This window comes from Camelina sativa, chromosome 1 (assembly GCF_000633955.1).
Source record: "Camelina sativa cultivar DH55 chromosome 1, Cs, whole genome shotgun sequence".
In the NCBI taxonomy this organism is placed as follows: Eukaryota; Viridiplantae; Streptophyta; class Magnoliopsida; order Brassicales; family Brassicaceae; genus Camelina; species Camelina sativa.
In genome coordinates, this window is record NC_025685.1 from 12,316,251 (window position 1) to 12,330,031 (window position 13,781).

At 35.1% G+C, this 13,781-nt stretch overlaps 3 protein-coding genes across 3 annotated transcripts; 2 read left to right on the forward strand and 1 right to left on the reverse strand.

Annotated features, from left to right (window-relative positions):
• On the forward strand, positions 1,881-5,173 carry LOC104788775 (receptor-like kinase TMK4). Its single transcript, XM_010514560.2, has 2 exons — positions 1,881-4,291; positions 4,442-5,173. The coding sequence occupies exons 1-2, from the start codon at positions 2,011-2,013 to the stop codon at positions 4,960-4,962; spliced, it is 2,802 nt and encodes a 933-aa protein (XP_010512862.1). The 5' UTR covers positions 1,881-2,010; the 3' UTR covers positions 4,963-5,173.
• On the reverse strand, positions 6,791-8,566 carry LOC104788786 (uncharacterized protein At4g14100-like). The gene is made up of 3 exons (XM_010514571.2): positions 8,234-8,566; positions 7,138-7,294; positions 6,791-7,052 (listed from the first exon to the last, which is right to left on the reverse strand). Exons 1-3 carry the CDS (start codon positions 8,534-8,536, stop codon positions 6,940-6,942), a joined length of 573 nt encoding a protein of 190 aa, XP_010512873.1. The 5' UTR covers positions 8,537-8,566; the 3' UTR covers positions 6,791-6,939.
• LOC104788795 (probable glucan endo-1,3-beta-glucosidase A6) lies at positions 9,038-10,956 on the forward strand. Its single transcript, XM_010514580.1, has 3 exons — positions 9,038-9,108; positions 9,196-10,542; positions 10,713-10,956. The coding sequence occupies exons 1-3, from the start codon at positions 9,063-9,065 to the stop codon at positions 10,748-10,750; spliced, it is 1,431 nt and encodes a 476-aa protein (XP_010512882.1). The 5' UTR covers positions 9,038-9,062; the 3' UTR covers positions 10,751-10,956.

Consider the following 13,781-nt stretch of genomic DNA (forward strand, 5'->3'; position numbering starts at 1 on the left):
GTGTCGAACTTTCCACATGAACAAGTCCTCNATTCCCAAGCTTGGGAATAAGTTAGCTCACATCCATTCTCCGTACGCATAATATTAATGATGTCATTGGGTTTAGGTCCCTCCTTGACACCTTCATAATTATGTTTGATGAGATTCCCGATTGTTCTTGCTGAAGGTGTTCTACCAAATTTCGTTTTCCTTGAAGGAGCACAAGTATGGCTACCCATATACTTGTTGATTTTCCAACATGTAGACCCTTCGAAGCACTCAGCACGAACATGCCATTTGCAAACATTATCAATACAGCGTATACACCAAAATCTTCTACCAGATTTAGTAACTCTGTAATCGAAGTTATACTTCATCGCAAAAATTTCTAAACTTGCCTGTAAAGCTTCCTTGCTTTTGAAATATTGTCCCTTCTTTACCATAGAATCAACCATCATAGATCTAGCACCAACTTCAGCGTCCTTAGAAGTTATGAAGTTAGAATCATTCGGTTTTGCTTTACTCACAAATTTTGGCAGCTTTTCACGCAGAAGAACGTCAACGCCTCCCTCACTTGAATCGCTTGGTTCCTTATTCAGATCAATATTGCTTCTATCATTCACCGTGGCTTTAAACGTCACACACAACCGTATGTTATTCTTCATTCTCCAATAAGCAACAAATTTTTTCACTTGGCGATCATTTATCATAACAACCGGAGGAGAATCAACACTGAGATCAAAGGGTAAATAACTAAATTCCACATCAACCATATTTTGTTGTATTTCATAGTCTTCCAAAACCATCATCTTTAGCTCTTCAAGAGTTGAATTGGCTTGAAAAGTAAGAAGTCTCCCACGTTTTTCTTCATCAACAATAAATCTCCATTCATTTTGGCCGATACATCTCCATACACCACATGTTACATAGATTTGCAACATACTGCAAAATGAACTCTTGAATGAAATTTAGGTTGGAAAATGTTGAAAAACCTTGAACAAAATCGATTAAAAATGGGGTTTAATGTTTTCAGAACACGTTTTCTAAACATGTTAGAACGTAATCTTAAGAATATATTTGATTAGGCATAATTTCGGGATTACGTAAATATTGTTTCCTTAAATTTCGGATTCAGTTTCCTTGTCTAACATAGTGTAGAATATACTTTCTAAATTATGAAGAACATAGTGGAAAGTGTAGAATTAGTGTTCTAATTTTCGCAGGACACATGATAAAATGTAGATTTCATATTCTGACTTCAGTAGAATATGTATAAAGTGAAGAAAACAAATTCTAAAATTTGTAGAATATAGAGTTATGTGTAGAATATATATTCTAATTTCTGTAGAAGACATACAAAATCCGACTTCTAAAAGTTTTAGAAGATATATTTATTCTAAAGTTTTCAGAACAAGTAGAATGCGAAGAATTTGTAATCTACATTTTTTAGAACATGTACAGTATGTAGAATTTATAATCTAATATCTTCAGAATATATACAATTAGTAGAACATGTATTCTAAATGTTGCAGAATAATTTTTTTCAATGTTAAAACATCAAATTTTCATCAAAAATATCTTACGGCAACCTCTTTCTTATTTGTAGAATTTGGTTTTAGATGATTAAAATTTTAAAATTGCTTAAAAGTTAGTTTCATTTTTTTTAAAAGATAATTTAGGCATAGTGGCAAATTTAGCATAGAAGGTATAATGAGACAAATTGAAGAAAAAATGTCCTTTTAAATCAATTTCTCCTTGTTTTTTAGTGAATTTTATATAAACAGTATATTTTTTGAAACGGAACGGGACGGGGACTAAACGGTTAGGTTTATAATAGGTCTTGACACCTCACTCTTCATTTGCTTCCATTCATCTTCTCTCTCTCTCTCTGTCTCTCCTCTTCCAAAAATCAAAAAAACAGAAAAGAAAAAAAATCACCAAACCCTAAACCAAATCCTCCTTCATCATCATCATCTTCTTCCTTCTTTCCTTCTTCATTTCCAACGCGCCGCGCGTGTTCACTTCAAACCAATGGAGGCTCCAACGCCTCTCCATCTTCTCTTCCTCATCCTCCTCCTCCTCACCACATTCCTAACCACATCCGTCGCCGACGACGGATCAGCAATGCTCGCTTTAGCTAAATCATTCAATCCTCCGCCGTCAGATTGGTCAACAACAACATCATCCGGATTCTGCCAATGGAGCGGCGTAAGATGCACCTCAAACCGCGTCACTTCAATCAGCCTCGCTGATAAATCTCTCGCCGGCGTTATAGCTCCTGAGATCTCGACTCTCTCCGAGCTCAAAACCGTCGCTCTTCAGCGTAATAGACTCACCGGTAATATCCCTTCGTTTGCTAAACTCTCTTCTCTACAAGAGATCTACATAGACGAGAATTTTTTCCTCGGAGTTGAGACCGGAGCTTTCGCCGGACTCACTTCTCTTCAGATCTTGAGTTTGAGCGATTGCAAGAACATTACTCCTTGGGTTTTTCCATCTGAGCTCGTTGATTCGACTTCCCTCACTACCATTTACCTCGACAGCACAAACATCTTCGGAGCTTTGCCTAACGTTTTCGATTCCTTCGCTTCTCTTCAAAACCTCCGCTTATCTTACAACAACATCACCGGAGTTTTGCCGCCGTCGCTCGCGAAATCTTCGATTCAGAACCTTTGGATCAACAATCAACAGTCTGGTATGTCGGGAACGATCGAAGTGCTTTCGAGTATGACGTCATTGTCACAAGCTTGGCTTCAGAAGAATCAGTTCTCTGGACCTATCCCAGATCTCTCCAAGAGTGAGAATCTCTTCGATCTACAGCTCCGGGACAATCAGTTAACCGGGATTGTACCTCCGACGCTTCTTTCACTTAAAAGCTTGAAGAACGTTACTTTTGATAACAATAAGTTGCAAGGTCCTTTTCCTTTCTTCCCACCGGATGTTAAATTAAGCACGAAAGGCAACGTATTCTGTACTAGTGTACCAGGACAGAGCTGTAGTCCTCAGGTGACGACGCTTTTAGCTGTTGCTGGAGGTTTGGGATATCCTCCAATGCTGGCTGAGTCTTGGAAAGGTGATGATGCTTGTAGTGGTTGGGCTTATGTTTCTTGTGATTCAGGTGGGAAGAATGTTATCACTTTGAATCTTGGGAAACATGGATTCAATGGTTTTATATCTCCGGCGATTGCGAATCTCACTTCTTTGAAGAGTGTTTACCTTAATGACAATAATTTAAGTGGTGTTATCCCCAAGGAGTTGACGTTGATGACTAGTTTGCAGTTGATTGATGTTTCCAACAACAATCTTAAAGGGGAGATACCGAAGTTTCCAGCTTCGGTGAAGTTTAATTACAAACCGGGGAACTCTCTGTTGGGAACTAAAGGTGGAGATGATTCAACGCCTGGAACTGGTGCTGATACTAGTGGTGGTCCTGGTGGGTCTTCTGGTGGTCATGGTGGTAGTAAGGCTCCGGTGATCGTTGGTGTTATTGTGGCGGTTTTAGTTTCTCTTGCCATTTTAGGATTTGTGGTTTACAAATTTGTTATGAAAAGGAAGTATGGGAAGTTTAATAGGACGGATCCTGAGAAGGCTGGGAAGGTTTTGGTTAGTGATGCTATATCTAATGGTGGTGGTAGTGGTGGATATGCTAATGGACATGGAGCTAATAATTTCAATGCGTTGAACAGTCCTAGTAGTGGTGACAATAGTGATCGTTTCCTTCTTGAAAGTGGAAGTGTTACCATTCCAATGGAGGTTCTTCGTCAGGTTACAAATAATTTCAGTGAGGATAACATATTGGGAAGAGGTGGTTTTGGTGTTGTGTACGCTGGGGAATTACACGATGGAACAAAGACTGCAGTCAAGAGGATGGAGTGTTCAGCAATGGGTAATAAAGGAATGAGCGAGTTTCAGGCTGAGATAGCGGTACTCACTAAGGTTAGGCATAGACACTTGGTCGCTTTATTAGGTTACTGTGTGAACGGGAACGAGAGGTTGCTTGTCTACGAGTACATGCCACAGGGAAATCTTGGACAGCATTTGTTTGAGTGGCGTGAACTCGGATACTCTCCTCTGACATGGAAGCAGAGAGTGAGTATCGCTCTTGACGTGGCAAGAGGTGTGGAATATCTCCATAGTTTGGCGCAGCAAAGCTTCATCCACAGAGATTTAAAGCCCTCTAACATCCTTCTAGGAGATGACATGAGGGCCAAGGTTGCTGATTTCGGACTGGTTAAGAACGCACCAGATGGGAAATACTCTCTTGAAACAAGATTAGCAGGCACATTTGGTTATCTAGCTCCAGAATATGCTGGTAAGTTCATTATTCTTATCTCTACTCATGTTAATTTCACAATGTGCCTAGTCTGTGTTATGGTTCTATGCAATACATTCTGCCATTTGTGTTATTTGTGCTTATAGTATCTGCATTGGATACTGATCTTATACCTGTATATGGTTGCAGCTACTGGAAGAGTAACGACGAAAGTGGATGTGTATGCATTTGGAGTGGTTCTTATGGAAATATTAACTGGAAGGAGAGCTTTAGATGATTCATTACCAGACGAGCGATCTCATCTAGTAACATGGTTTAGAAGAACGCTAATCAACAAAGAAAACATCCCCAAGGCGCTCGACCAAACCTTAGAGGCCGACGAGGAAACAATGGAGAGCATTCACAGAGTTGCTGAGCTTGCAGGACACTGCACAGCCCGAGAACCTCAACAAAGACCAGACATGGGCCACGCGGTAAACGTGCTAGGTCCACTAGTAGAGAAATGGAAACCGTCGTGCCAAGAAGAAGAAGAGAGTTTCGGGATCGATGTGAACATGAGTTTACCTCAAGCTTTACAGAGATGGCAAAACGAAGGAACATCATCATCGACAATGTTCCATGGAGACTTCTCTTATTCTCAGACACAGACTAGTATTACTCCAAAGACCTCTGGTTTTCCTAACACGTTTGATTCAGCTGATGGTCGGTGACACCAAACTTTGTGTCGATCTGTGTTAAATCGGTGTTACTAAGTTTTTTCGTTCTGGTTTTGGCTTCTCTCTTTTTTTTTTATAATGATATGATGATTATATGTAATACTATGTTGTAAGCACTAAAGCACATATGTATCTTGTATTTGCGTCTGACCACTTTGAGCTTTTGCATTTGTTCATTCTTTCTAAGGAAAACTTGTATTACGTAGCTTTGGTTTTGTAGAAAAGAAAAAAGAAGGTTTAACAACTAATGTTAGTTTGAAGTTTGAACTGTGGTGCATAACTAGGAATCATGTAATTAGTTATGAATTTGTGAACAAAGTCTCTGTTTTTTTTTTAATTTATTTATTTAATTTAGTTAGTTTAATTTTGCCGCGTGAAACGGATATGACTTTTTTATAATGTAAACGTCGTAATCATTGATGAGTTTTTTACAGGCTGTGTTTAATTGAGGAGCTATAGAAAGCCAAAGACTTATTTGCCACCTTTTATGGCTCAAATTTTGGAGACAATATTTAGGATGTTTGTTTTTGTTGTTGTGTTGACTGTTGAGTCACAATCTCTTATTTGGTTAATTGGTTTAACTAATTCTTATCTACCTCTTCTTTTCCTTTAATTTTTGATGTAGATACTACTAGAATCGAAGCTTAATATAAAACGCGATATGATAAAGGTTAATAGTAGAAGCACTTTGAAATATTTTGTCTAAAGATAGTATATTTTGTAATCATACAATTTAACGTTAGAATGGGAAGAAAGTAATCAAGTACAAAGAAATAAGTGATGGGAAAAGAGAGCACATACCGGGGCTGGAAATTGATTTGGAGACAACAACATTAGGTGAAGCATATGATGGGGTGACGATAAAAAGAATGTCAAAAGCAAAGATCCAACTTTAAAAGTGAATAAGAAGAGAAAGAAGTATGTTACTATATTCCCCATTATCTTTAATTTTCTTTATAAAAAAAAGGAATAAAAGTTCGATTTCTATATGGTTTCTTTTTTATAATACTAAAAGATGGAGATTTTTTTTTTTTTTTTAACTTTAAACCTTAAACCCCAGTTTATGTGTTAAGGTTTTTTTTTTCATACAGTATTTGTCTTTTCATCTTTACTCGACATTCCAAATGGTTTCTAATTGCAATTTGCAAAACATGTAAAAGATAGGTTATAAAAAAGGAACATTTTATACTTTTGCCATATATTTGGAAAAGATAGGTTATATTACTAAAGTAATTGCAAAACAGCTAAAAGATTGAGATGTTTAATTCTAAAATGTCTATATCACTACTCATATACGCTTCTTTTTCTAAAATAAAAAAAATGGACATCTGAATTATTTATTAGAAGACAGAAAGTTCAAAGGCTAACTAACCTTTTTGTGTTCTGTCTTCTGTCTAAATTAATATATGTTTAGGAACCTATTCACATGTGCATTGGTAATTTGGTCTCTTGACTTTATCCTCTCCCTAATGATTCCACAACGCTAAACTATTGGTTTACTTATTTTAAAAACGCATTTGCTTAGTATTAAGCTAATGGATTTGGATACGCGTTATGAAAAAGATGAAACTATTCTGATACTCTTATTTTATCATCTATGGTAATGCTTATGTTAATGCTAATGTCATGACATCACATAGATTCTCTTTTGAATGTGGTCGGACCTACTATTTAACTTATTATGGTTACTTGGTCCCCTTGCTAATTGCTATCCTAATTTGTCTTACATTATTTTCTAACCACAATTTACATTTTAGAGAATTTGGGCAAATGGGTGTTGAAGAGTACAAGTAAGATACGTTTGGGGACCAAATAAGAAGGTGCTTAGTAGACCTTAGCTTAGATAAGAAGGTAATTACAAAAGAAATAGTGAAAGCCCAATATAAAACCAAGTTTTTGATTATATGACTTCCTCACTGAACGGTTGATAGATGCTCAAAACTCTACATGTACAATGAAACTCAATTTTTACTACTCACTTTGCTTCTTCTTCTTCTCATTGTGGAAACAATAGACAGGAGCCTGCCATTTCTCGTCTTCTAGGACAGCTCCAACCTCAAATGTCATCACATGAGCTTCCCTCCCTGCAATTATCTCTCACAATTTGGTTAATCAAGACAAGTAAACTGGTTGACTGACTCATAAAGTCAAAAGTATCAATCATTTAACCTGTATAGAAGACCCATTGTACAGGTCTCTTGGTGACAACATCCTCATAATACCATAAGAACTCAACCTTCTCCCATACGTTGCATAAAAACCCATTTACATGTCGTTGGCCCATATACTTTGCTCCATCTAGCCAATTTGGCCTCAAGATTCCAACCTTGAATCCAGTTAGACAATTCACATTTCCAAGACTAAGTCTCAGCAACTTACTAGAATACAGTTTATGTTTCTGAAAGTAAAAACATTGAAGATCTACAAATTGTACTCTACATGACGATTGCATAAACTTTAGTGCATCATCAAAAAACAATGCTCTGAGAAACCTTATGTTCCTATCATAAGCAAAATTTTCCCATCCAAAGTCTTAAGATCTCTAAAAATGTTAGTCCAAAAATATTCTCAAGTCCTCCTCATTATTTTTTAGTTAGATTCCCATTGTGGCTCATTATGACCATCACTTGAGTGAACTGTAAATATTCAGATGAAGATAGGTTTTTATCAATCAAAGAAAAAAATCAAAGCATTACTGTGGGCTCACGTTGACACAAAAACACCCATTTGCTTGCAATAAACACTGATATCTAATAAGGAAGAGTAGTAGGCTATACTCTCCAAGTTATGAAGGAGGACCAGAGGCAACTTCAAAAAGTCTCAACTTAATGAAATGTCAAGACAGAAACTTAGGACAGGATCTTCAAGTTTCTTTTCAATTTCGAAACACTACAAAATTCACAGGAATCCAAAAGTTGGCCTTCTTGCTTCAAAGTTCAAACTGTGATATATTTTGGTAGTTCTCTAGCCAAAACACTACAAAATTCTCCTCAAAATCGACATAAACAGCAAGAAAATACACATATGTGCCACTATGCATTATGAAATTCACACTAAGAGAGTGGTCATTATGCAATTCACAGTGTAAATCTCTTAAAGTTTATCACAATCAAAATTCACAAGGTCTTAAAGTTTCTTCTTCTTTCTTCAAATTTGATCAATGTATTAGTCAATTACACGAAAATTCTCCAAAAAAAAACCACAAGACTAACATAAAGAGCCTGAAACAGAGGAAGTGATAATAAAGATTAAAGAGGATTCTAACCTCGAAATGAACGGTGCGGCAGGTTCTGGATTCGTCGAGGGAGTAATAGAAAGAAGTGCCATTGTTCCATTCGAGGTCATATTTGAGCCTGCCAAGCTGCTTCTGAATGATGTTAAAGTTACGTCCATTGACCCAGTCGTACCAAAGGTCTACAATTTCCAAGGATCCGGATTTATTCATCAACATCAACGCGTGAAACTGCTCCGGCCATGGCGCAGGAACCGGCTCATCATCACCAGCGGCGGCTGATTGAACGAGGAAGACAACGATGAGGAAGTAGTAGATTGGTCTGAAGGAGTACATGTCGATTGGTGTGTTCTTGTTTCAGACAAGATGGATAATAACACTTTTACGGTCACAGTAACGTTTTATTAAGAAGATATCTTTCCACGCTGGAATATCCTATGAAATATTAGATGAAAAAATGCCTTTAAAAATAAAATAAAAACTAAATATTTCTTTCTTTTCATGTTGTAACAACATTTTTGTTGATGAGATATAAATTTAACATTACTATTAGCAAATAAGTCTTACAAAGTTCGAGTGAACAATTTGGGCAAAGCGTTGTTGGTAACCTTTGAACCAGCAAACCAACCAATCTTCTTTTATATACTAACTAAGACACAAATTATAGAAAGAAACACCAAAAGAACCGTGAGAATTCAAGAAACAATTAGTAATAGTTAACCAAAAAGCTTTTCTTGCATGAATGATTATATCTAATCCTTAAACACAAATCCATTAATCTCTCCTTTTAAATACTCCTCAACAAAGTCTCTTCTCCTTCATTCCAAATCACTCTCCTCTTCAACAAAAGAAAAAAAATACAATGTCTCGTTTTGCTCTCTTCCTCTTGACTCTTCTTGTCATTTCAAGTAAGTCTCATTACATACATATACATTAAGATTACTTAAAGCACAATCTTTCTTTTTATATAACTGTCTAATGTTTTTTTTTTACAGATTCATGTTGCTATGCTATTGGTTCCCAAAGCAACAGAACAGTGTTAGCACTTGCAAGCAGGATTGGGATCAACTATGGGAAATTAGGCAACAATCTTCCTTCTCCTTACCAATCAATCAACCTCATCAAATCCCTTAAAGCTGGCCACGTCAAGCTCTACGACGCTGATCCAGAAACCCTAAAGCTACTCTCTAAGACCAATCTTTACGTCACCATCATGGTCCCTAACGACCAGATCATTTCAATTGGCGCTGATCAAGCCACAGCTGACAACTGGATTGCCACCAACGTCCTTCCTTTCTCCCCACAAACCCGAATCAGATTCGTCCTCGTTGGAAACGAAATCCTCAGCTACAGTTCTGATCAAGACAAGCAAATATGGGCCAATCTCGTCCCTGCCATGCGTAAAGTTGTGAATTCTCTTAGAGCTCGTGGGATTCACAACATCAAAGTCGGGACTCCTCTAGCCATGGACGCTCTTCGTTCGAGTTTTCCTCCCTCGAGTGGTGCGTTCCGGGAAGATATAGCTGTTCCGGTGATGTTACCGTTGTTGAAGTTTCTCAATGGAACAAACTCTTTCTTCTTTCTTGATGTTTACCCTTACTTCCCTTGGTCCACTGATCCGGTTAATAACCATTTGGATTACGCTCTTTTCGAACCGAATTCGACTTATACCGATCCTCAAACCGGTTTGGTTTACACCAATCTTCTAGACCAGATGCTCGATTCGGTTATCTTTGCAATGGCCAAGCTCGGTTATCCTGACGTCCGGCTCGCAATTTCTGAAACCGGGTGGCCTAATGCCGGTGATATCCACGAAACCGGTGCCAATATTCTCAATGCCGCGACATATAACCGGAATTTGATCAAGAAGATGACTGCTAACCCACCACTCGGTACACCAGCTAGGCGTGGTGCACCTATACCGACGTTTCTGTTCTCCTTGTTCAATGAAAACCAGAAACCCGGTTCGGGAACCGAGAGGCATTGGGGAATTTTGGATCATGACGGTACACCTATCTACGAAATAGATTTCAGCGGTACAAGATCGGTTTCAAGCTTTGATAAGTTGCCTAAACCGAGTAACAATGTTCCGTTCAAGGGAAATGTGTGGTGTGTGGCGGTAGATGGGGCAGGCGAGGCAGAGTTAGGGCAGGCACTCAACTTTGCTTGCGGAAGAAGCAATGAAACTTGTGCAGCGTTGGCGCCGGGGAGAGAGTGTTACGCGCCGGTCTCTGTATCTTGGCATGCAAGCTATGCATTTAGCTCATACTGGGCTCAGTTCCGGAACCAAAGCTCTCAATGCTACTTTAATGGCTTGGCCCGTGAAACGACGACCAACCCTGGTGAGTTTCTCTAAACATGTCTCTCACAAGAAAAACTCTAAACAGACGTAAATGCAATTTTATTCCAAATTGTAGTTTCTATATGGAGCAATGCCTTTTCTTGACTAATTAAATAATACTCTTATGTTTGTTAATTTGTTATTTGTAATGACTACTTATTTTTATTATAGGGAATGAACGTTGCAAGTTCCCTAGCGTTACCCTGTGATGATGAGGGCTGCCTCGTGTGACTTAGGCGTGTTGTGGAGAAGAAAGGAACAAAAGCTGGATCTTTCGTATTAAGTCAATCTAATTCTTGATAATTATTGTTAATTTACTTTTTATTCCAAGCTTTTATGATCCTTGTTTCCTATTGTTGGGAAAGATTGAATAATCTATAAAAAAAATTTGTTACTGATATTTTAATGCGAAGCTTGCAATCCCCTGATCTTGTCTCGTATATCTAGTGCCTAGTAGTTTATTAGTCTTATGAAGAGCATTATGAGAAGTTTATAAGACGACATGGTTTGCTCACAATTACTATACGAGAAATAGGCCAAACTGTGTCGCATAAAAAATTAAGTTTTTGATTTACGTTTTCCTAAAGAACATGAAGAAAGAAGATAGTATTCTTGTTCTTTTAACCAAAAAAAGTTCTCTCATCTTTTTTTTTTTGATGGGCACAATCTATTGTCTCTCTTGTCAAAGAAAATGACTACTAAAATTATTTTTATATATGAAAAACAAATCCCAGCGTCTAATGAAATTAAAGCATATACAATCTACAATAGTTTTCTTTATTGTTCTTGTTTACCACATAATAGAGGAAGATAAAAAAAAGAGTACAATGTTTCAATTTACGTTACAAAGTCAAAGAGGAGACTCATCTCTCTTGTAATCCGTTCATGACCACAAACGATCGGATTCGGACGGATCCATCGCATTGTGAAACAAAATAATCATTAAAGTCCAGTAGTGGGAAAAGGGTTATACCTATACAAACGTTAGGTGTCAATTTTTACCTATACTCTATAAAATTCAAATTTTATATCCAACTTTTTAAAATAGTGCCAATTTCAAAGTCAATATCAACAAATATTAGTCAAAAGTTGACTCAAATGACACGTGTTTGATGTTTTATTTCGTTTTTAAAATAAAAGGTAACTACCTAGTGGCTACGGCACTAGCTAGTGGCTACACTTTTTTTTTGGTCTTGTTTGGGTCTTTTCTATATTTCCATGTTATTTTTATAATAATTCTAACATGAAAATAACAAATACTATTAGGTAGTCTTCTCACAATTTAAAATTTCACATTAAAAAAATGATTTTATAATGCTTCAGAAATATTCATAAAACAAATCATTAAATTTGGGACATCATAATTTTTGGTTAATTTATTTATAACTTATAGGGAAAAGACTAAAGAGTAAAGAAAGAGACACAAGTAGTTCTATAAAATCAAAGTAGTAAAATAAATATATAACAAAAAAAACAATATATTAGTGTAAGTATGATCAACTCTTATTATTATTTTTGGTAAATTGATTTACAACTTTGATATAAAATCAATATATTAGTTGTTATTAATTTGTTTTTTTTTTCAATTTTTTTAATTCATTCTACTAACTTTATTATTATTTTAGCAGCCTGAGTTGATTTTGATCAATCGACTTTGAAAAATTGGGCATTTATTTTTCTTGCACAAGCGTGTCCATACTCCAAAACCACTGGTGTATGTGATAACTTTATGTAGTTTTTTTCTATGGAAGAGGCCAAAGATAATTTTATGTAGTTTTTTTTATTCTATTTTATGCATTTTTTTGGAACAAAATGTACTTAATTTTCACCTTCTAGACTTGAAAATAACAGTTAATAAATATTAGGGCATCTCCAACCCCACTCAATTACAAAGTCAAATACTTTGTTTAATATCCTTTTTTAAAAATATCATATTCATCTATTCATTAAAAAAATATTCTTTATCAAATCTGAAAATTTATAAAATTTACAAGATTTCAATGTACTTTTGGATAGTAAATAATACTCGAATACTCAATCCAAATTTTTATAAGATTTTCAAAAAATAGTTATAAACTATTTCTAATATATATATATATAGTTTTACATAAATATAAAGATAGTTTATGTTTATAAAATACACACATAGTTTGAATAAATATCAAATTTTTAGTGGTATTTTAAATAAAAAATTAAAAGGGACATTTTTTTGAATGTGATTTTGGAAAATATATTTTTTATAATTCCTCTTTTGAACAGTTCCTCGACAATAATCATAAACAAAATTATTATATAGGAATCATATTTTTGGTAGACTGATTTATGAATGACATGCAAGTAGTTTTAGAATCAAAGTTGTAAATCTATATATACATTTTTGAAGTATATTTTGGGTTCTACCCTTTTATTTGTACATATTTAAAAACTTATTTACAAAGTTAATTCCTAAAATTTTTTCAAAAATAACATTACATCAGATTTTGTTTCCTAAATATTTTNATATTTAAAAACTTATTTACAAAGTTAATTCCTAAAATTTTTTCAAAAATAACATTACATCAGATTTTGTTTCCTAAATATTTTACATCCCACTCCAACTAAAAAAATACATCAATCAATATGGAAATATAAACTATGATATATTTAAACACACATTCTATTGTGTTTTGAATATATTTTATCTCTGAATCCTTTGCAAACAAAGAAAACAACAATTTGATTCTCATTTTGTTTTCTAAAACTTGTGAGTTTTGATTATTAATCAAGGAAAAACATCGATTTGCATTTATTTACATATTACGAATAAAGTTTTAAAATATTATTACGAATATGTAAAATTAAAAAAGTTTAAAATACTATATAATATGGTTATATAGTAAACGAGTTATAAAAAGTACATGTTGGAATTAATAAAATATCATTAAATTTGTGCTAACACAGGTTAAATCCTCATTTTATTATTTGTCAATATTCAACACTACAAATATTAGAATATTTATTTGTTAGATCCCTTATCTTTTGTTATAATAACTAAAATTAAAATAGAATATTAAATATTAAACAAAACAAAACTAAATATAACAAACAAATGGTGATGAAGTGTATTGCAAGTTTTTTTTTCTTTTTTTTTTTTTGCCAACAAATTACAAGATTGACTCAAACGAGCCAAGAAGGGAAATTGTTCACGAAGTTAATTGGAAGCGATTCCACTCTAGCTCGACGCGCCAGTTTGTCCGCTCT